The sequence below is a fragment of the Nerophis lumbriciformis genome, linkage group LG11 (genome assembly GCF_033978685.3).
Source record: "Nerophis lumbriciformis linkage group LG11, RoL_Nlum_v2.1, whole genome shotgun sequence".
Taxonomy (NCBI): Eukaryota; Metazoa; Chordata; class Actinopteri; order Syngnathiformes; family Syngnathidae; genus Nerophis; species Nerophis lumbriciformis.
In genome coordinates this window covers 7,950,238-7,974,164 of record NC_084558.2, presented here as the reverse complement: position 1 = coordinate 7,974,164, position 23,927 = coordinate 7,950,238, and the positions used below count along the sequence as shown (strand labels likewise).

The following is a 23,927-nucleotide window of genomic DNA, read 5'->3' as shown; positions in this document are numbered from 1 at the left end:
TCCTACCGACAGATCCCTGTTTACAAAACTCACATGACCTTGTGACATTTTTGTTTGTCCTTCTTTCCCCTCACCATCACTCCCTCGCTTTCTCTGTAAGACAGTGGTTTACAAAATCTGAGTGGGAGGCGCAAGGAGACTTCAGACAGTGGCGCAGCAGTTTTAGAAAATTGTAAAAATTATATTTTTAGAATATAAAATTATATTTTTAAAATATAAAAAATTATTTAAAAAATTATATTTTTAAAATATAACATTTTAGAACATGCTAAACTAAATTCTGTTATACTTTTCCATTTTCTTCTGTGACTAGAAGAAAATGGAAACGTATAAGAACAAAAAGTCAAAGGGAACCCTTTTGAGTAAGTTATTTTTTTAAAGGTATACTATATTGATTTTTAGTTACTATAGTGAGAGAACAAACAAAATCTAGGATGAGAAGGAAAAACTCTTTAGCAGTTGCTAACTCTTGTTATATTTTAACAATTTAATAAGGCCTTATAGTATATCGACAGGTGTTTGTAATGCTTATTTATCGTGCTGTCGATAAGCGATTAAAAAATGAGCAATTAACTAATGATTTGTAATAATATTTTATTAATCTCTTTTTCTTCTCACCTAAAATGCTGAAAAAAGCCCCTCAACTTGAAGTATTTTCATTAATATTTATAATATTATTTAAAAAATAAATATTCTAATTTTAAGTCAGTTATTATTTGAACATATGCAGTCTGACGTCCTTCCAGACCCCGATGCAACTAGTGTATCTCTCGGAATATCTCGGATCAACTCGGCTGTTCTCGTTGTCGGTTAACCTTTGACACACGCTTCCGAAATGGCCACGGCCATGTTGTTTATACTGATTAACGTTAATTATGCGATGTCTTAAACAGTTGAAAACATAAGAAAAAAAGTAATGTCAGGGTGTTTTAATCAATTTATTCAATAAAACAATTACGTTACAATTGTCACGGTTATCATTATTATGGCCGTATTTTTAAATGTGTTCAAAAAATACTTACACTGAAATCTTTTAACTAAGTTTTATATAAAAAAACAAATAAAACATTCAAAATGATATACTTTGTAGAAGAAACATTATTGTAGATAACTGTTACATGTACCTCAAGTAGAAATTAAATGTGCGTATGAAAGCAACATAAGCATTATTAACAGAGTAACATGGCAGAAACTAAATAACATAAATAAATAAAACTAAATGTAAAAATGTGCAAGATGAGACATGGTGGCAATAAGATGTAACTGCATTATTTGTCCTAGTATACAACAATAGTGTTGATGAGAGGTTTAGTCTCATCAGATATCTACACATAGCAGAGAACACCTCTCAACCATTTGAAAGTTTGTCAATTAAAAATGACAGCATTGCAGTGAGGTTTTTTGCCATTTTTGACGATGGAGCAAGCACTTGCTTCTGGAAGGCATCAGGTAGTTGGTAGACGATGATGTACTGTAACTGTGGCATCGAACTTGCCCACTGCACGCCCACTCTTTAAATAAGGGAAAAGCAAATGTATTATTATTTTTATTAGATGCTAATTATTACTATAATCATCTGACTGACACACACACAGTGACACGCAAACCCTAATGTTATAAAAACAAAACATGTTGCAGTGTTTTTGCTAGGATTTGTTTTTAACACTAAGTTTTAAAAGTAACGTAAAGTAGCAGCAGTCATTAACAGCACAAAACACACAAGCAGAAGTCCATTTTGCTCTGCTGCAGTATATGTTGTGTACACGCTCTCACCCAATAACAAGTAACTTTATGTAACACTTAAGTGTAACTATAAGAACGTGTGTGTTATGATCCGCTGCCCGGATCATATTTTTGTTTTTGTTTTCAAGTCACTTGTGTTTTCAGCACCTCTTGAGTTTGTTTCTGTTGCCATGACGGCAGATTATAGTCACCTGCCTCTGGTTAGTGTCCCGGACGCGCACCTGTTGCCCGGGCACTAATCAGAGGGCTATTTAGTTTACGCGCTGGCCTCATTCGGTCTGTTGGTTTTGTTTGCTCCTACGCAACAAGTTACGCTCCTAGTTTCGCTCATAGTTTACATTTTTGATATTAGCATCTTTGCTACCCTCTTGTTTTCCGTGCCGTGGTGCACCGCGCAGCATTTTGTTCTGCAATCAGAATAAATCATTTATTCTCACCTGCAAGCCGCTTCCTGACATCCCTCTGCATCTTGAAAAGACGACCTCCGGCATCACAATGCCTCGAAGGCGTAACAGTGTGAGGAACAAACAATGATATGTTCATTTTTAACACTTTCCATTATGCATTCAGCTACAAGTTTATAATAACATTTAATATTGTCGTATTAATTTAAAAAACGCATCACATTTGCTTTTTTTTTTTTCTTCATCACTGATTTCTGCTCAATGCAGACTTTAGGAGAGACAACAAACATAATAAAATATCACTTACTGTACAGGGTCTGCTTTCATTAGGATGCCGACTGCTCGGATGTTCATATATTCCCATTTAGGTGAAAAATGTCTCATAATCCTCGCAAAGAAACGGGGTGGGGGCTTTTTATGTCGTTCTCGCCAGATCCATGTCATAAATGGCAGTCTAAGTGTCCCAACTCGTCGGATTATATTCTCAGTCATCTACTCTCCAGGTGAGAGGCACGATTTATGATCTACAATAAACTTAAAGGGAGCAGGGGAGCAAGGAAGCAGCAGTTCACTCGATGATGTAAACATGGGGCCAAACAGAAGTGATTACATCGCCGCTTTAAATAGTTTGTCTGTGTTAGCGCTTATAATAACAATATCACTAATACTTGGTTAATATTTAAGTCACAAAATGTCAATTGATTATTGTTTGTGCATTTTCAATCAATCAATCAATCTTTATTTATATAGCCCTAAATCACAAGTGTCTCAAAGGGCTGCACAAGCCACAACGACATCCTCGGTACAAAGCCCACATACGGGCAAGGAAAAACTCACCCCAGTGGGACGTCGATGTGAATGACTATGAGAAACCTTGGAGAGGACCGCATATGTGGGTAACCCCCCCCCTCTAGGGGAGACCGAAAGCAATGGATGTCGAGTGGGTCTGACATAATATTGTGAGAGTCCAGTCCATAGTGGATCCAACATAATAGTAAGAGTCCAGTCCATAGTGGGGCCAGCAGGACACCATCCCGAGCGGAGACGGGTCAGCAGCGCAGAGATGTTCCCAGCCGATGCACAGGCGAGCGGTCCACCCCGGGTCCCGACTCTGGACAGCCAGCACTTCATCCATGGCCACCGGACCTGTGCCCCCCCCCCCCCCCCCCCCCTCAAGGAAAAGGGGAGCAGAGGAGAAAAGAAAAGAAACGGCAGATCAACTGGTCTAACAGGGGGGCTATTTAAAGGCTAGAGTATACAAATGAGTTTTAAGATGGGACTTAAATGTTTCTACTGAGGTAGCATCTCTAATTGTTACCGGGAGGGCATTCCATAGTACTGGAGCCCGAATAGAAAACGCTCTATAGCCCGCAGACTTTTTTTGGGCTCTGGGAATCACTAATAAGCCGGAGTTCTTTGAACGCAGATTTCTTGCCGGGACATATGGTACATATGGTATTTTGAATGGTTATTTATCGGATTTTATTGAGCGGTATAGTGGAGCTCCCATTGGCCTTGCAGTAAGCTGACTTTTTTTACGTTTATTTAATATTTAGAAAGCATTAAAAAAAAAATTCATCCGTCATATATTTCATAATGATTGTAAACGATAGGCAAAATTCCCAAAAAAGTGCAGTTCCCCTTTAAATGTAATTGAGGGGCCCCTAGTTCAGAGAATCAGAAAGGGGCATTTTATAGGTGCGTCTATCATTTCCTTTTTTATCCCTTCGCGGGTGGTCTTTGAACATATCATCTGCAAATAGCAGGGATCTGTTGTACTGACTGTAAAAAACTGACTGTAAAACACCACTTTGAGACACAATGTAGTAAATGGTGGCTTATCTAAGTCCTCTTACTGGTGATGTGAAGAATGCTCAGCCACTCTCACCTCACCTGGGCGTGCTAGCCATACTAAATACACGCTTCAAGCAGCCGTTCACCTCACTTCTTTAGCAGAAGAAGACAGATTTCAACCTGTCCTCTACACGGTTTGGAATGCAGAAGTTCGGGGCCCACTCATTTGCTATGCTTTTTTTTTGTCAGCCTGTTTATGAGGAAGTGATGAGCTGGGAAGGAGACGGAGGTGAACACACATGGTTGTAGAGCTTGGCCTGGATATGAGTCGTGTTGGCATGGCTGAGTCAGTGGTTATGTATAAGAACAGAGTTGTTGCAGGAAAGGACTCAGGATAAGCTGGAAGTATTAGAACATGTGTTACTTTTATTTTCTTTATGGTCCTATTGGGTATATTGAAAAGTAGATTATTAGTTTTTTATGATTATGGTTTTAGACGGTATGCTACTTTGAGGAACTAAAGCATGGTGTTACCTTGATGGGATCAGTCTACGGTGATTCATTTCAGCAAATCCCTTATTGAGGGATTTGTAACACTTTTATTTACCCAAAATCAAATTTCCCTTGGAAATTGCATGAGGAAAAACACTTTATTTGCTGCAATTCCTTACAAAGTGCTAACGAAAGTACAAGAAGATTTGTATCTAGAAAAGGTCAGCTAGTATGAGATGAGTGCGTACATGTAAATAACTCCTTTATTATAGTCATAGCTTTTCTTCCTGTCACTCACACACATACCATTGACCTGGAGAGATGCTTCCGCATCTTACATTACGATGCTAATTTTAAGATTATGGCTATGGTATGAGTTTATTTCGAACATGCATATAATTACAACATAATAAACACTATTTACCATTTATTGCATTGGTAATTTCCTCAGTTATTTCGATTAAAGCCATCGATGATGAAATATTAGCTTTTTATCCATATTAGTTCTCAGCGAGTATTCTATGTTTGTTTATGAAATTGTCCAATATGTTATTGAAAAGTTTTTCAATGATTTTAGAAAATTGTAGAAGTGAAGTAACAGGTCAATAATTAGTACATTGGTGTTTGTCTTCAGTCTAATAAATTGGTAGAATTTTAGCTATTTCCATTTTGTTCGTGAATTTGCCTGTTTGAAATGATAGGTTACTGATATTAATTATCCTGAGATCTCATCAATAACCGTTTTTATCGTTTCCATATAAATTCCATTACAATCGATTAAAGTCTTGGATTTGCATTTTTTAACAAATTTAACTATTTCGTCTTGTGTCACTTTCGTGAGGAACATTGAGTTGGGGATTTCTATCTACGGTGTCATTGAAGTCCTGTCCTTAAACTGTGTCTGGAATCCTTTCTTCCAATTTTGGTCCAATATTTACAAAGTAATTATTGAAGCTTTCAACTACTTCCTTCATGTTGTTATTATTTACGTTTCTGTCTAAGAAGTATTGGGATGCCCCATGTTGCTCTCATATTGTTTTTGTTCCTGTCCAATAATTCACTGTAATATTATTTTCTACATCTTCGTAGTATGCTAGTAAGCTTGTTTTTATCCTTTCGGTACATATTTCTTGCCTCTGAAGATTTTTGTGTTATACATTTTCTATATAATGTATTCTTGTTATTGCAGGCATTTTAATAATTTTGTCATCCATGGTTGATTGTTCTTTTTCTGCTTTCTACGGAGTTGTTTCCATGGACAATGTTTGTCATAAAGCACTATGAACGTGTTTAAAAATGTACCATATTCTTTATCAACATCATTTTCATTGTACACATTGTCCCAATTGTGCTTCTTTAGCTAATTTTTGAAAGCAATCATACTCCTCTCCGTGCATGGTAATCAATGAAGCAGAGTCATTGACGACTATTGGGCAGCTAAGAAATATGATGAATGAAATATAACTTTACGCATCTTTGACTCTGCCCAATATGATATATACTATGAATGTGTCAATCGATCGGTCACTGATCAGTATCGACCGATTTTCGTGTAAAAGTAGGTGATTGCAATTGGCAATTAATTTATTTTTATGCCAATCACAAGCACCGGTCTCCTGAAGCTGACAGTGTATTTATTTTTAGCAGCAGCTATCAGCTAATTATGTGTGTCCATACACAGTGTGTAGCCGCTCCCCTAAGTTAACAACAATGACCTCCATTAACACTCTTACTAATATGTGCCACACTGTGAACCCACACCAAACAAGAATGACAAACACATTTCGGGAGAACATCCGCACTGTAACACAATATAAACACAACAGAACAAATACCCAGAATCCCATGCATCCCTTACTCTTCCGGGCTATACATTATACACCCCCGCTACCACCAAACCCCCCAACAATAACAATAATCTGCATTTTTTAGAATATTTAAGTATTATGTAGTATTATCACTGGAGGACGAGACGAAGTCTAGATCAGGGATGTCAAACATGCGGCCCGCGGGCCTCATTGAGGCCCCGAACAGGTTGAAGTGTGAAAATGAGCTGCATTTTTAAGTGAAAGAAACATAAAACCTGCCGTTTAAGATAGATAGATAGTACTTTATTGATTCCTTCAGGAGAGTTCCCTCAGGAAAATTAAAATAGTTTAAGTCTCTGCTTCAAACACACCGTGCTTTGGCACCCTCATTTACACGAAATGTCTCTGTCAAAAAAGACAAAAGTGAACTCAGAGTGCACAAAAATGATCATCCTCCTATTTATTCACAGAAGTGAACGGGAAACCACATATCTTTGTGAGTAAGTTTTATCTGTAATGAGCATCAATAAAACAAAGCCACGCTTAAGGCTCACACACAAGCACTTGAATAGCTTTCTGAAACTGTCTGCCACTCAAGATGTCACACCTGCTATCAGGGGTGTCGAACAAGTTTTCATTGAGGACCAAATCGCAGTTATGGTTGCCCTCAGAGGGCCGCTTGTAACCGCGAATAATTTATGAATATAAATATAGAGGGATTCACCTCATCATATGATTATACAATTGCCAATGCATTTTATTTTTTTACATTCACTGTAAAAAAAAGAAGTCTTTAGATTTTGCAATAAAAAACTCTCAGCTCAGTCACCACAATTTGACCATAAAATGTACAGTGTGTGTTTTTTTTTTTACAGCATATTACTGTCAGTGGAAAAACGGTACTATAGTTTTTTACGGCAAAATTCTGGCCGTTTTTTTTTTACCTTAAACTATTGTCATTTTTGTACAATTTGATGGATGAGTTGCTTTAAAATCACAAGTCAAGCAGCTATTTATTATTATTATTTTTGTTTTCACTAACAACAAGTTTGAAATGTCTGATATATATTTGTTGCTTTATTAGACAATATTGAAGTTTAAAGGATATTTAATTGCATGCAATACATGTATGTTTTTCTGTCAAAATGGAAAGATCGAATACATTTTGTAAAAAAAGAGAAAATCCTTTATTGATGCAAACATTTTCAAGGCTTTTGCGGGCCACATGTGGCGGCTAGATCTGGCCAGCGAGGTTTGAGTTTGACAGCTGTACCCGATATTGATGCACTTGTGAAAGTTAAAAGATGCCAGGTTTTAAGGGTAAAATAAACAATTTGTAACCCCACTTAAAATGTTGCATGGAACACTGGACCCTGATATAGTTCGGTGAAAATGATTTTTTTCTGTGGAAATTTAAAGAGAGTGAACAGTGTATGATTTACTGCAATACTGTCAGTCTCTTAAGTTCATACATGTGGTTTGTTGAAATTGCTCATGCATTGTGCAAGCGATAGAAAATGGATGGATGGATGGATGGATGGATGGAATACACAGTGTTGTCTACCAGACAGGGAGTAACTTAACCCTCTTGAATAGGTTCTACCTCAGTTTGTATGGTTTATTAAGTTAGCACAGGATTAATATGGGGAAATGACAAATGAGGTATTTGATACCTACAAGTTTTTATTTATTATTTACTTTGTATTTTGTTCAATCTCAGATAGGCTGTGACTTACAATTTAATAGACTTATCTCAATGTATCTACTATAAAACTGAGTTAATTGTGTTCTTCACCGTGTTATTGCAACTGCAACATTTTTTTCCTTAGAATTTTCAACTAACTTGAAGTGTTTTGTCAAGAGAATTATTTGGGATTGTACATTTTCAGAATGTGCTTGTTCAATTTTGGGTCAAAGTAAAGCAAAGAAAACAATCTGAAGTTCAATCAATCAATCAATCAATCTTTATTTATATAGCCCTAAATCACAAGTGTCTCAAAGGGCTGCACAAGCCACAACGACATCCTCGGTACAAAGCCCACATAAGGGCAAGGAAAAACTCACCCCAGTGGGACGTCGATGTGAATAACTATGAGAAACCTTGGAGAGGACCGCATATGTGGGTAACCCCCCCCCCCTCTAGGGGAGACCGAAAGCAATGGATGTTGAGTGGGTCTGACATAATATTGTGAGAGTCCAGTCCATAGTGGATCCAACATAATAGTAAGAGTCCAGTCCATAGTGGGGCCAGCAGGACACCATCCCGAGCGGAGACGGGTCAGCAGCGCAGAGATGTTCCCAGCCGATGCACAGGCGAGCGGTCCACCCCGAGTCCCGACTCTGGACAGCCAGCACTTCATCCATGGCCACCGGACCTGTGCCCCCCCCCCCCCTCAAGGAAAAGGGGAGCAGAGGAGAAAAGAAAAGAAACTGCAGATCAACTGGTCTAACAGGGGGGCTATTTAAAGGCTAGAGTATACAAATGAGTTTTAAGATGGGACTTAAATGCTTCTACTGAGGTAGCATCTCTAATTGTTACCGGGAGGGCATTCCATAGTACTGGAGCCCGAATAGAAAACGCTCTATAGCCCGCAGACTTTTTTTGGGCTCTGGGAATCACTAATAAGCCGGAGTTCTTTGAACGCAAATTTCTTGCCGGGACATATGGTACAATGCAATCGACAAGATAGGACGGAGCTAGACCGTGTAGTATTTTATACGTAAGTAGTAAAACCTTACAGTCACATCTTAAGTGCACAGGAAGCCAGTGCAGGTGAGCCAGTATAGGCGTAATATGATCAAACTTTCTTGTTCTTGTCAAAAGTCTAGCAGCCGCATTTTGTACCAATTGTAATCTTTTAATGCTAGACATAGGGAGGCCCGAAAATAATACGTTACAGTAGTCGAGACGAGACGTAACGAACGCATGAATAATGATCTCAGCGTCGCTAGTGGACAAAATGGAACGAATTTTAGCGATATTACGGAGATGAAAGAAGGCCGTTTTAGTAACACTCTTAATGTGTGACTCAAAGGAGAGAGTTGGGTCGAAAATAATACCCAGATTCTTTACTGATTCGCCTTGTGTAATTGTTTGATTGTCAAATGTTAAGGTGGTATTATTAAATAAATGTCGGTGTTTAGCAGGACCGATAATCAGCATTTCCGTTTTCTTGGCGTTGAGTTGCAAGAAGTTAGCGGACATCCATTGTTTAATTTCATTAAGACACGCCTCCAGCTGACTACAATCCGGCGTGTTGGTCAGCTTTAGGGGCATGTAGAGTTGGGTGTCATCAGCATAACAATGAAAGCTAACACCGTATTTGCGTATGATGTCGCCTAGCGGCAGCATGTAAATACTAAAGAGTGCAGGGCCAAGAACCGAACCCTGAGGAACTCCGCACGTTACCTTAACATAGTCCGAGGTCACATTATTATGGGAGACGCATTGCATCCTGTCAGTAAGATAAGAGTTAAACCACGACAAAGCTAAGTCTGACATACCAATACGTGTTTTGATACGCTCTAATAAAATATTATGATCGACGGTATCGAAAGCAGCGCTAAGATCAAGAAGCAGCAACATAGATGACGCATCAGAATCCATCGTTAGCAGTAGATCATTAGTCATTTTTGCGAGGGCTGTCTCCGTAGAGTGATTTGCCCTGAAACCGGATTGAAAAGGTTCACAGAGATTGTTAGACACTAAGTGTTCATTTAGCTGCTGTGCGACAATTTTTTCGAGGATTTTTGAAATAAAGGGAAGGTGGGACACCGGTCGGTAATTTACCATGAGGTCAGGATCAACGTTAGGTCTTTTGAGCAGAGGATGAATAACCGCTTTCTTGAATGCTAGGGGAACAGTGCCAGAGGAAAGTGATAAGTTTATAATATTTAGCACTGATGGACCTAATAATACAAAAAGCTCCTTGATAAGTTTCCCAGGAAGTGGGTCAAGTAAACATGTTGTTTATTTTATCCCACTTACACGCTGTAATAGTTCCTCTAATGTTATTTCATCAAAAAGAGAGAGACTATTTTGTATTGCCGTATCCGTCGTAGATACAGTTGTATCTGTGTTCATAGAACCCAGTTGTAGCTGGGTTGCGTTGTCTTTAATCTCCTTTCTAATGAGTTAAATTTTCTTATTAAAGAAATTCATAAAGTCATCTGCCGAGTGGGTGGAGCTATTGGGAGGAGTCCCTTGTTGGGTTAGTGATGCTACTGTACTAAACAAAAATTTAGGGTTGTTTTTGTTGAGGCGGATGAGATTTGAGTAATATTTAGCTTTAGCTAAGGTAAGCATGCGTTTATACGATATTAAACTATCACTCCATGCTTGATGGAAAACCTCAAGCTTGGTCGCGCGCCATTTGCGTTCCAACTTTCTACATGATAATTTATGAGCTCTGGTTTCTTCTGTAAACCATGGGGTGCGCCTTTTAGGGGCCCTTTTTTGTTTTAGCGGTGCTATACTATCAATGGTTTTGCGCAGGGCATTGTCAAAGTTGTTAGTGAGGTTATCAATAGAGCCGACATAATTTGGGGATGGTGCCATTACCGAAGGCAGTAGGTCAGCAAGAGTCATCGTTGTGGCAGCATTAATGTTGCGGCTGCTATAGCAGTTATTATTATTATTAGTTTGTTGACAATGAGTCAGAACTTCGAATTTTATAAGGTAATGATCGGACATTACTTTAGTATACGGGAGTACCATAACTTTGGAGGTGGTGACACCCCTGACCAGCACTAGATCTATCGTATTGCCGTTGCGATGCGTAGGTTCATTTATTATTTGTGTAAGACCACAGCTATCAATTATAGTCTGGAGCGCCACGCACTGAGGGTCCGATGGGGTATTCATATGGATATTAAAGTCCCCCATTATGATTATATTGTCTGCGTGCGTCACTAGATCAGCAACGAACTCTGAGAATTCATTAATAAAGTCCGAGTAGGGCCCTGGGGGGCGGTAGATAACAGCCATATCGAGAGGCAGCGGTGCGACAGACCTCATAGTAAGCACCTCAAACGATTTGTATTTATTATTTAGGTTAGGGGTAAGGTTAAAGTTTTCATTGTATATTAGTGCGACCCCCCCACCCCTTTTAAGGGGACGGGCAATATGCGCATTCGTATAGTTAGGAGGAGATGCCTCATTTAGCGCAAAAAATTTGTCTGGTTTGAGCCAGGTTTCGCTAAGACCAATGACGTTAAGATTGTTGTCTCTAATGACCTCATTAACTAATAACGTTTTGGGAGACAATGATCTTATGTTTAAAAAGCCCATATTATAAGTATTGGGCTGTTTTGACGAGTTTTTGTTTAAATTATCCGTAGTAGAAATATTAATAATGTTGCGTTTATTATACGTAGTGCACTTTAAATAGTTTCGACCATATCTAGGAATTGATACGACGGGAATTTTCAGATTGTTTGCTTGATGCTGCGATCGACTGAACGCATCATGATTTGCCACCTCAGTAGAATGCATATCTACCCCGGACACATTCACAACAGAAAACACATTATGTGAGTTGTGTGTTATTCTAAGAAAATTGCTATGCGTACAGGAATTATCCAGCCTGGTGCTGGCTAGTTCTAGCTTAACTGACTCCTCACCCGGACTAGCAGGCTCTGTAATTGCCTGTGACCGGGCTTGCTCTAGTGTAGTTAGTCAAATGTGACTTAAACAGTAGTCTATGTTCTTAGACAGGATGATGGCGCCTTCCTGGTTAGGGTGAAGGCCGTCCCTCATCAGCAAGCCTGGTTTGCCCCAGAAAGAGGGCCAATTATCAATATACGTTAGTCCCTGTTGTCTACAGAAGCTAGCCAGCCACTTGTTAAGCGAGACTAATCTGCTATATCTCTCATCATTGCCTCTCGCAGGCAGGGGGCCAGAGACAATTACTCGATGCCTGGACATCTTTCTAGCGAGATCACAAGTCCTGGCTATGTTTCTCTTTGTAATCTCTGACTGTCTCATTCTAGTGTCATTGGAGCCAACGTGTACAACTATATTCGCATAACTAGTGGTGCGATTAGCCTGTCGTACGTGTTTACTAGGCCTGTTGCGAGTTAGCTCCCTAAGATTAGCCTCAATGTCAGGTGCTCGGGCCCCAGGGATGCACTTAATTGTTGCTGGTTTGCTAAGCTTTATGTTTCGGGTGATGGAGTCCCCTATGACTAAGGTGTGGTGCCCGGTAGACTGGGGTGTAGGACTAGCTAAAGAGCTAAATCTATTATGCGTCTCAACCGGTACACCGTAGCTTGTAGGCCGCTTAGGACTACTACAGGCTGGGCTAGTTAGCTCGCTACAGCTAACGCTAGCAGATGTGTCCGCAACATCTAAAGCTACGAGATTACTCTGCTCTAACTGGCGGACACGGCCCTCTAGCAGAGCCAGCCTCTCCGTGAGTAAGGTGCAAGACGCGCAGGAAGCCATACTCACGGTGTTTTCTGTCACCGAGTGAAGTTCCTGCTGTCTTCCGAGAAGTCCTGGTCACGGTGTGCAGGAGTAGACTCCTTCTGACCGGCGACGCCTTTCTCCGCGCTAGCTTCGTTAGCTTAGCAGCTAGCTGCTAGCTAGCTGCGGGAGGGGTGGTGAGACAGAGATCGGGTGATTTGCAAGTTAAATAGTACTACTAAATATGTTGAGAAAGTAATAAAGAAAGCTGCAGAACAATTTAAAAGCACACAAATAGAACGATACTTAGCTTTTGTCGTAATTGTATTTGTAAGTTGGTATGACTTAATTTTAACAGTGCGGCCCACATGGTAATAGAGTTTCCTCCAAAAATGATTGATTAAAACTAGGGATGTCCGATAATGGCTTTTTGCCGTTATCCGATATTCCGATATTGTCCAACTCTTTAATTACCGATACCGATATCAACCGATACCGATGTCAACCGATATATGCAGTCGTGGAATTAACACATTATTATGCCTAATTTGGACAACCAGGTATGGTGAAGATAAGATACTTTTTAAAAAAATTTATAAAATAAGAAATAAATTCAAAACATTTTCTTGAATAAAAAAGAAAGTAAAACAATATAAAAACAGTTACATAGAAACTAGTAATTAATGAAAATTTGTCAAATTAACTGTTAAAGGTTAGTACTATTAGTGGACCAGCAGCACGCACAATCATGTGTGCTTACGGACTGTATCCCTTGCAGACTATATTGATATATATCGCTATATAATGTAGGACCCAGAATATTAATAACAGAAAGAAACAACCCTTTTGTGTGAATGAGTGTGAATGAGTGTAAATGGGGGAGGGAGGTTTTTTGGGTCGGTGCACTAATTGTAAGTGTATCTTGTGTTTTTTATGTTGATTTAATTAAAAAAAACCAAAAAAAAAATCGATACTAATAATAAAAAAAACGATACCGATAATTTCCGATATTACATTTTAACGCATTTATCGGCCGATAATATCTGACATCTCTAATTAAAACAAATGTAATTGATGTGTTTGGTGTCCTTCAGTATTGTTTTAATGATGTTGGTCTTTTTCACATAGAACATATATCATTAACATTTTCTTATGGAAAAAAAAACTTCTTTAAGTATGCATTTGTTGGCGTCTTCAGTGGAAAAGTGCAGCTTCCCTACCATGCACTTTCAGCGATTGAAAAAAAAAAAAGCGGTTTCAATGTAGATGCACCGGCCTGCTTCTAAAATGCCCATAAAAAGTGGTAGATGTCTCCTGGTTGTTTAAAAACATAGGAAAAGACCACAGTTAGGAGCATGATAACATGAATGTGCAGTAAATGAGAGTGTCTCCGTGGTGATGCCCGTGAAGTACACTGAAATATAATATCGCCGATCCACTTTTAAATTTACATGTCGCAAAGTGAAATGTGAGAGGCCGCTCCGCCGGATCAATCCATGAATTGGTGGTGCTGATACCAAAGGTAGTATCAGTATATGATCGATAAAAGAGTGATTTTTAATTATCTCAAAATATGTTTTTGTTGATTTTTGTCAATGTTTACAAACTCAGGCTAGTCAAAGCTCAATTTTCCCACAATTTTTTGCATTTGAGACACATGCAACCGCAAAAAAAAACATGTTCTCACTTTGCTCAACCTGGTGCTAGACACAATTATGCACATATTCTCTGCATGACTCTCCGTACTGTACACATACCTCAGTGCAGTCTTACTTACTAAAAGCTCCCGTCAGCACTGCTCTTCCATTGTCAGCCCTTAGAGGCTACCTTGGCTCCTGTTGCTTGTCATTGCCAAGGCCAGATTAATGATTCCAAGATGATGTGTGATGGCTGAATTACAAGATAAACGTACTGCTCTTTAGAAAATGATTCACACAGGTTGGTTTTTGTGTGTTTACAGCAGAACTAAAACTTTTGGTTGATGATTTATTCATTGTGAAAAGTAAAATTATGTGTCCAGTACATGTCATGCTAAGACACCGTTATGTCGGGCTGCTTTTTGATGTCTTGCTGATAAGATTGTGGGTGTCTGTTGGGGGCAGTTTTATTTGACAATGTTTAACTTGCTATACGGTCTAAACTAGAACAGAGTAGAACAGGTCGAGTAGAACATGAATAAACTGGTCAGCCGCTGTAAACAGGTTTGTCCACACCTTCCGCCTTCAAATGACGATAATAAATCCTGGTGCTGACAGTCAATAGTGTCCCAGCACACACACAGCACCAAGGAATAATCCCTCCACTTCAAAGTTCACTGTGTTGAAAGGTGCAGACATAGGGCGTGTGTATGCTGCGTAGGGGCAACAAAAAGATTAGGTCAACCACCAACCTTGTATGAATAGGTGTGTTGTTGTCCAGACTTGTCAAAGGTCTTGTGGATTTTCTTCTCTAGAGACTTTGCAATATAACAGCATGTTTCTATTGTGTTGTTTACTTTAGTAGTTTGTTTCAAAGATCATTCCTAGTACTTTTTTAAATGTTACAGAATAATGTGCAATTATGGAGTCAAAAAAAAAAAGTGTTTACTTCAGATGCAGTCAGTAGTAGGGCTGCAGCTAACGATTATTTTTCTATCGATTAATCTATAGATTATTTTTTTGATTAATCGGTTAATCTATAGATTATTTTTTTTTCGATTAATCTATAGATTATTTTTCCTTTTACCGATTTTTTTTTTAATTTAAAATGAAGAGGAAAAAATAAATGTAGGCCAGTTTTTTCAAAAGGCATGGCTTTTATTTACAAAAAAAAAAGTATGGCCACTCAGTCAACATTGACAACAACATGACAAAATATTCTGTAACAATGTAAACATTTAAAACTTTTAACATTTAACAAAATTAAAAGTAGCTTATTTGCTTTTTAATGTGCAAATATAAAAGTAAACATCCAGTGCAAATCTTAATATTCTGGAATAGTATAAGCATTTCAAAAGTAAAAGTATTGCTTATTTTGCTTTAAAATGTGCAAAAATAAAGATAAACATCCAATACAAAAAAGTGCAAAACGGAAATATTCTGTAACAAGTGTAAACATTTCAACAAAAGTAAAAGTATTGCTTATTTGCTAAAATGTGCAAAAATAAAGCTAAACATCCAATACAAAAAAGTGTACAGTGTAAACATTTCAACAAAAGTAAAAGTATTGCTTATTTTGCTTAATAACACAACAATGATAGTATGATTAAAGTGAAAGTTAATTGTTCGTTTGTACATAGTATATGTAACTGTTAATGTTGTAAAAGGTATTTGCACAACTAATTAACGTTAGCGTTTGTGACACGTCTTGTGCCGTGGGGTTCTTTCAGGACCGACAGACTGAACGCCAGACGGCTTTGCCAGGTTTACAATCTTTTAATTTTACACAAAGTCTTTTCTCTTCCAACTGCGCGGATCGCGCACCTGGGCACGATTGCGGCGTCGCTCCCGGCGCGCCCCGCCTCGCCGCTCGCTCGCCGCCGCCGCCTCTCCACAGCGTTAAAGAGGAGCGCGTCTTTGTAAACACTGAACAGGCACGCCAAACGCGCCTCTCAGAGCGAAACGGTGCTTTAGTTTATGAATTTACAACGCAGATACAAATGACACATTCATGTTTTTGTGTAATAATGACAACGTATACGCACGCGGACGATTGACTTGTTGATGGTGATGGCAAGAACGCTGTCGGGGGTTTTCTTTTCAAATGTTCGTTCATAGCCGTTGTGCTGCTATGATAGGCCATTTCCGCTCGACACAGTGTGCATACAACAACATTATTAGGCCGTTTATTGAAATACTCCCACACTTTTGACGACTTTTGGCGTGCTTTTTTCCCCTCGCTCGCATCGTCTGCTTTGCGCTCCGCCATGACAGTAAAGTAGAGTGACGTAAATATGCGACGCGCCGACGCACAAAAACGGCGTCGACGTATTTACGTAACCGATGACGTCGACTACGTCGACGCGTCGTTTCAGCCTTAGTCAGTAGTCATGTGTTCAACTTCTTTAGTTCTATTATTAGTGTACCTCAAGGTTCCGTTTTAGGTCCTCTCTTTTTCATAATTTAGACAAGTTCAGTTCAAAAAACTCGTGAGGGACTCATATTTTTGCAGCAGATTCTTAAAAACACTGTTGTCATTGAAATTATCTTTGATTAGCTTTTTTGCATGAGGTCCATAAAACACTGAACGCTTCTGTAATTGACAAAATAACCACTAGTGTTTTGTTATGTTGTTGATATTAAGCACATGAATATAAACTGTACCACCTTTTCTGGGCTATATAGAAGCGCAATGTAGTAAACAGAAACTACTTTTAACACATTGAAGGTGCACGATGGGAGGTGTTCCATGTTGTGATGGTACATCTGGAATGATCCAGAGGCAAAAACATGTATATTGCAAGGATTTACAAAGGAGATATGTTTTAATAATATCCTTCCTACATGAAAAATCAAACACAATTTAAAGAAAAAAAGGCCAGCAGACACTAAAACCAATAAATGTGTTTTAATCGGCCCCTTAAATCATCCAGTGGCGATACAATTATAAAATATCATTGCGGAATAGATAGTGTGTATAATATTGAGATACTTTGGGCATCTCACGATTCGATTCGATTACGATTCTTGGTGTTATGATTTGATTCAGAATCAATTCTCGATGCAACATGATTCTCGTAATATATTATTTGGTATATAAATTCTAATAAAACCTTTTCAAAATAGGTTACAGGTTACAAAAACTCCCCTTGGCTGCTGATGTACAACCTTTACGCACACTGGTGCATAAAACCAAGCAACTCCAACCAAATCCCAGTTTTACAATACTTAGGTTAGAAATTTGCAAAGCAGTTGAGAAGACATACAAATACAATACTTATTTATGGCAAGTACAATACTAAGAAAAAGGAAAGCCAAAAAATAATAAAACACACAGTATCAATAATAATGTTAACATAATTATTAGTTGTTTGATGTTCTAAATCCAAATATGGTTTCTTTAAAACAAAAACTATTTTATTTTGCAATTCTTTTTTAAATCGATTCTTGAAAATTATGAATCAATTTACCATCAGAATAAATAAAAATCGTGATTTGGATTTGAATACATTTTTCTTAGTACCACCAGTATCATTTTTTATTTTATTTCTACCAGTCCAGGTATGTTGACACACACACAGACAGAATATTATCTCTCTCTCATTTGTTTGTCTTTGCAATGTGATCACCTCCTTTCTCACAGCCATTTGTGTGTAACTGTGCCAGTCTGCACAGACAGTGCGTGCTAAATATTGAAACAATCAGGCCGTAGGTCTTGCACATATCTATATATGCGCAATTTAAAATAGCACTAACAATTTCAACCCAGAAAATTATTATAATATATTGCAATTCTTTCTTTGTCAATTTTTTTTTCCAAAATTTTTATATTTTTCCATTAGATCAACAATACAATTTGGATTATTTTCATCATATTTTTTTTTTTTGCTGAAAGAGAATCGAAGGATTCTATTGCCTTATAATATTGATTCAAAATTACTTGATCAAATATGATTTCTTGTTGAATCTTTTGTGTGTGTTCACTTTCAACAATTCAGCTTGCTTTTTTTTGCTGCCGTTATCTTTGTACTGTCACGCACCGTGACAAAGTTGAGATATAATCTTGTCATTGTGTGTGGGTGTGTGTGCGTGTGTGTGTGTGTGTGTGTGTGTGTGTGTGTGTGTGTGCGTTTGTGTGTTTACAGGCTACTAGCTGGAGCGCCCAAGGAGAGAGCCTTGTCGCTGAGTAACGTCAATGAAACAGGTGCTGTCTACTCCTGTCCCATTACTACAGAAGCCTCCGACTGCTCGAGAATGGACTTGGTCAGCTCAAGTGAGTGATGAAACTTGTTGGATGGATCGATGGGATCACATCTCCAACCATGCCAGCAGCAGCTTCTTATGAGGGGCCATTAGGGACATAATTCAGGATTACCTCTTACAAAGACTACTGAAATGCTCTCACATAAACAACTGAAATGTTTTTCTCTCACACACACTATTTAAACACTCACATACACTACTGAAACACTCTTATACACACTACTGAAATGCTCTCACATAAACAACTGAAATCTTTTTCTCACACACACACTACTGAAACACTCTTAGTTGTTTATGTGAGAGCATTTCAGTAGTGTGTATGACAGTGTTTCAGTTGTGTGTGATAGAGAAAAACATTTCAGTTGTTTATGTGAGAGCATTTCAGTAGTCTTTGTAAGAGGTAATTCTGAATAATGTCCCTAACGGCCCCTCAAAGCTTATGTCTAAACAAGTCATTTTGAATGTGTTTGATAACATCCCTTTCAGTTCAATAAATTAAGTACATTTTTATAATAAATTGAATAATTTTTTTACAGCAAATTCTTTAGAGATGGTGGAGGGCATGTGGCTGGGCGTGACCGTGGCCAGCCAGAAAGTGCAGTCAAAGGGTCGTGTGATGGTAAGATGCCCTCCATTTTTAGGGCTCGAACAGCAATGCAAAGCACTGCAAAAGCCCTATTGAAACCGCTCTGTTTTTTATCATTATTATAATTACATACATTTTGACGCATTTTTGAGGCCTTTAACATGCACGGAAATTCACCAAATTTTGCAGGCATGTCAGGACCGGCAAAAATATATACAGGGTGATTCAAATAGAACACGCCAAAATCAGGGGCGTCATTAGCTTTTAAGGACAGGGGGGGCTTAGCCCCCAGGAGATGCACAGGATGTGAGCGAACGTAGCGCACGAGCACAAAACCTCACAATTGGCTAACAAAGACTTAGAAATTATTCATTGTTATTATTATTATTTCAGTGGGTTTATTTTCAATCTGTGTTCAGTACAACAACAAACATGGGTTTGCACAGTGACATTTTGTTTACAGCATCAACAAGAAACAATGACTTGCATGATCCTTCAAGATACACTGAAACACAATGAAAGTCATGGCATTAGCCTCTATGTTATTACTTCACAACATAGAGGCTAATGCCACGACTTTCGCTCACAATACAATAATTGTTTGTTCCCAAATATTTTGCAGTTACACAGATTACATTTTGGGCACATATGTGACTAAAATGGTTGTAAATTCAAGCCCTGGAAATATTACTTAATTACTTGAATTAAAGTAATATCTGGATCGGGATAATGTGGCTTGTACATAATATATTTATATATATATATATTATGGCAAGTCGTTAAGGAAATTAAATGTATATGGAAGTCTGAATAGAAATGAGAAACGTTTATATATACTGTAAATAAGTAAGACTTAGAGTTTGTCTGCTGATCTGAAAAAGAGCCAAAGCTGTCAAAGAGCTGAGGGACCATCTTCAAATTCAATGCTGAAACAAATAATGCAAACAATAAAATGTAACTTCCAGGGCTTGAGATTAACGTAGTCCCGTCGTCCCGGGGACGGTAAAAAAATGCACGGGACGAAATTAAATGCTCTCCGGGACGATGGTTTTTAACCATTTTTTTTCTTTTTATGTATTTATTCATTTTACATTTTATATTAAATGTCTTGGTTTTTCCTCCCTCTGAAAATCCTATGAAATGTTTAACAAGCCATCCTATAACAATACCACAGCTATTAATGTAACAATACAATAAAACAAATATATTTAATGATGTTTTTTTCATTATTTTAACAATAGGCTAATGTATATTACTTTATATGGATTCTACAAGAAACACAAAACTTAAAAACTAAATTATTTACACATGCAGACACAAGGTTTCGTGCAGCTTCACTCATTGTAAAGGAAGACGGAAGTACACGCAGGAGAAAAATGACTACAAAGATGGTGTCTGGGTTTTTCTTATATATATATATATATAAATACATATTAAGTCTTTCATACATATATATATATATATATATATATATATATATATATAAAAATATATATATGAAAGACTTAAAGGTATACGAGATAGGCTCCAGCTCCCCCCGCGACCCCAAAGGGAATAAGCGGTAAGAAATGGATGGATGGATAGAGGATGTTGTGGATCATGTTGACTATTGGTCCTCTTAATTGTCAATCATTCTGGTGATGTTACGTAAGGACATATATATATATGTATATATATATATATATATATATATATATATATATATATATATATATATATATATATATATATATATATATATATATACATATATATATAAAATAAAACAAATGGCTTTTCGATAAGCCATTTTTTATTTTTTTATTTATTACAACGCCAAAATAGGCCTAACAACGCCAATGGTTTAATTCTGTAGCACTTTGAGATTTGGAATCAAATGTAAAGTAGATTACAAATACAATATATTATATAAATAAATTGTATATATATATATATATATATATATATATATATATATATATATATATATATATATATATATATATATATATATGTCCTTACGTAACATCACCAGAATGATTGGCAATTAGGAGGACCAATAGTCAACATGATCCACCCAGAAATAAATAAAACAAATGGCTTATCGATAAGCCATTTAAAAAAAAAATGGTTTTAATATTTATTTATATGTATCATTATTCTCCTACTCACCTTTACAGTAGAGGCCTCTCCCCTCTCACTTTATGTGCTCCTCTGCCCTGACTCCTACAGGTCAATAGGGGTTGTGGAGTGATTATTATTATTATCTACTGATGATAGTCATACGTGAATGAGCTCAGCTCCTGTTCTCCTCCATGTGTAAAGTGAGAAACACAGCTGATGCTCCAGAAGGAAGTAACCCCAAAGATAGCAAATGGTCAAAAAGAGTGCACATTTAACTTTATAAATAACCAGGACCATCATGATGCATTTCAGGCTAACTAGCTAACTAAGTAGCAGCATTGTTTTAGAGTGGGAATGCAACTTTTTGTCAAACACAGACCTGGTGTAAAGTGGAGCTAATACATTTTACTACAAGCAGTGATGAATACTTACTTTCTTGAAAAAGTTTCTTATGTCCATTTTGCATCTGTTCACGTTCTTGTTCTGCAGTGCTGTGTGCTAATGTGCTTCGTACACCTGCAGGACAGCAAGCAAGGTCGCAGAGAAAATGCGGACTGGTATTTGAGTGATGTGGGCATTTTCTATATGAACAAGTCCAAGGACCGCAAGCAAGGTCGCAGAGAAAATGTGGACTGGATTTTGAGTGATGTTGGCATTTTCTATATGAACAAGTGGAATGGATTCGATACTGACACACTAAAGGGGCTCTCTACCTTATGCTATGAAGTGAGGGGAAACTGAGTGAATAATGACAGGTTATATTATTATTTATTTAAACCCATATTCGGGCCACTTTATAATGAATATGTTGGCATGTATTTGTAAAAAAAAAAAAAAATTATTTTTTTTTTTTTTTTTTTTTTTTTTTAACACCAAATTATTTAGGGGGGCTTAAGAATATTTTAGGGGGGCTTGAGCCCCCCTAAAATAGGCCTAGCAACGCCAATGGCCAAAATTATCACTCGATATTTCAAAAATTAAAAACAATAGAAAACCTAGCTTGAACACATGTGTTGTACATAACTTTTAGTATTCATTTCATGCTCAATATGGCCACCACCGGCAGCACGGACAACAACAAGACAATTTGAGAATTCCTCCCAAACGCGCCCCAGGATGTCGTGATCCCCTGTGTTGATTGCTGCTGTTATTCGATCTTTCATGTCATCGATATTTGCTGGCAATAAAGTTTGTCTTTAACATACCCCCACAGAAAAAAGTCACACACAGTTAGGTCCGGGGATCTGGCAGGCCAAGCGTGGAGAGCGAGGTCTTTAGCACTTCTACGTAGCACCAATCCACCGCTGAGGCATACTTTCATTCAGATAAGTTCGAACCTCGAGATGCCAAAGGGGCGGTGCTCCATCTTGTTGACAAAAAAACATCTCTTTAAACTGTTTAACCCACTGTCGAATGCTCTCACGATGGGATGCATCAATGCCAAATTCTGTTCTAAAAGCACGCTGCACCGTGACAATGGCATATGTTTTCTCAAAACGCCTACTGTTTAGGAGTCGCCATTTTGAGGGTAAATAAACACGTGGTCTTCCTACAATTGAACGGCACAGAAAGGATTACATGATCACATATACGTGTGTAACTGTACGGTGAAACGGTGAAATTGTAACACAATAAAACGTGTATAACTCCTGTATCAAATGACCATTGATTCAGTCTATTACAATGCTTTAGAACTGAATAAATGTGTAATGATTTTGGCGTTTTCTTTTTGAATCATCCTGTATGTATGTATATATATATATATATATATATATATATATATATATATATATATATATATATATATATGTATATATATATATAGGCCCTGCGATGAGGTGGCGACTTGTCCTGCCTTCCGCCTGAATGCAGCTGAGATAGGTTCCAGCACCCCCCGCGACCCCGAAAAGGACAAGCGGTAGAAAATGGATGGATATATATATATATATATATATATATATATATATATATATATATATATATATATATATATATATATATATATATATATATATATATATATGTGTGTGTATGTATATATATATATATATATGTGTATGTATGTATGTATGTATGTTTTGAGGGTTCCGAACACTAAATTTAAGATGCATCCCTTTGAAAATGAGAAAAAATAGCCCCTGCCAACAGTTTCATGGATTGTCACAAAATTTTGGGGAGACGTCTATCATGACAGAACATGCTTTAAGGTCTCAAGAACCCATAATTAGAAAAACAAAAGTCAGCCTTTTTGTCAGCTTTTTTTATGTAAAAGTAGTATTAAAGCTTTTTAACTAATTTTGCTGGTATACTCGTCAGAGTCATATATTTTGGTACTTGATGCATACTGACTGTTAACATGTTAACATCAGCATATTGGTGTGATATTATTAGCATGTTAGCATTTTTAGCTATTTTGCCGACATACGCTTCAGAGTCATATATACAGTATATTGGTAATTGACACACGCTTATTATTAGTACATCATTAATATGTTGTGTCCACAGGCTCGTGTGAAACCCAAGTTGTATGATGTTGCGAGGGTCCATTCAACATTACTCGCTGATTAAATTTTTATTTTTTTCCTTTAAATCCAAAGTTCCACTGAACATCCTCACATTTCAAAGAAATATGACACATGCAGTGCAGAGCTCTCAAAAGTTATTTGTGATACTGCTGCTTGTTGTCTGTCT

General features: G+C 37.5%; 1 protein-coding gene and 1 long non-coding RNA gene across 4 annotated transcripts in view; one reads left to right on the top strand and one right to left on the bottom strand.

Annotated features, from left to right (window-relative positions):
• itga3b (integrin, alpha 3b) overlaps positions 1–23,927 on the top strand; it is an 88,235-nt gene that overhangs the window by 32,253 nt on the left and 32,055 nt on the right. For both annotated transcript variants that reach the window (XM_061967527.1, XM_061967528.1), the window contains exons 2-3: positions 18,430–18,557; positions 19,084–19,166. In XM_061967527.1, coding sequence (XP_061823511.1) covers positions 18,430–18,557; positions 19,084–19,166 — 211 coding nt within the window. The remainder of the gene's footprint in view (positions 1–18,429; positions 18,558–19,083; positions 19,167–23,927) is intronic.
• On the bottom strand, positions 1,259–14,449 carry LOC133610848 (uncharacterized). 2 transcript variants are annotated; one of them, XR_009815932.1, is made up of 3 exons: positions 14,405–14,449; positions 12,693–12,830; positions 1,259–1,511 (listed from the first exon to the last, which is right to left on the bottom strand). It is a non-coding gene; the product is annotated as an uncharacterized lncRNA (long non-coding RNA). The 2 variants fall into 2 exon arrangements; XR_009815931.2 differs by lacking the exon at positions 1,259–1,511 and adding an exon at positions 8,449–8,616.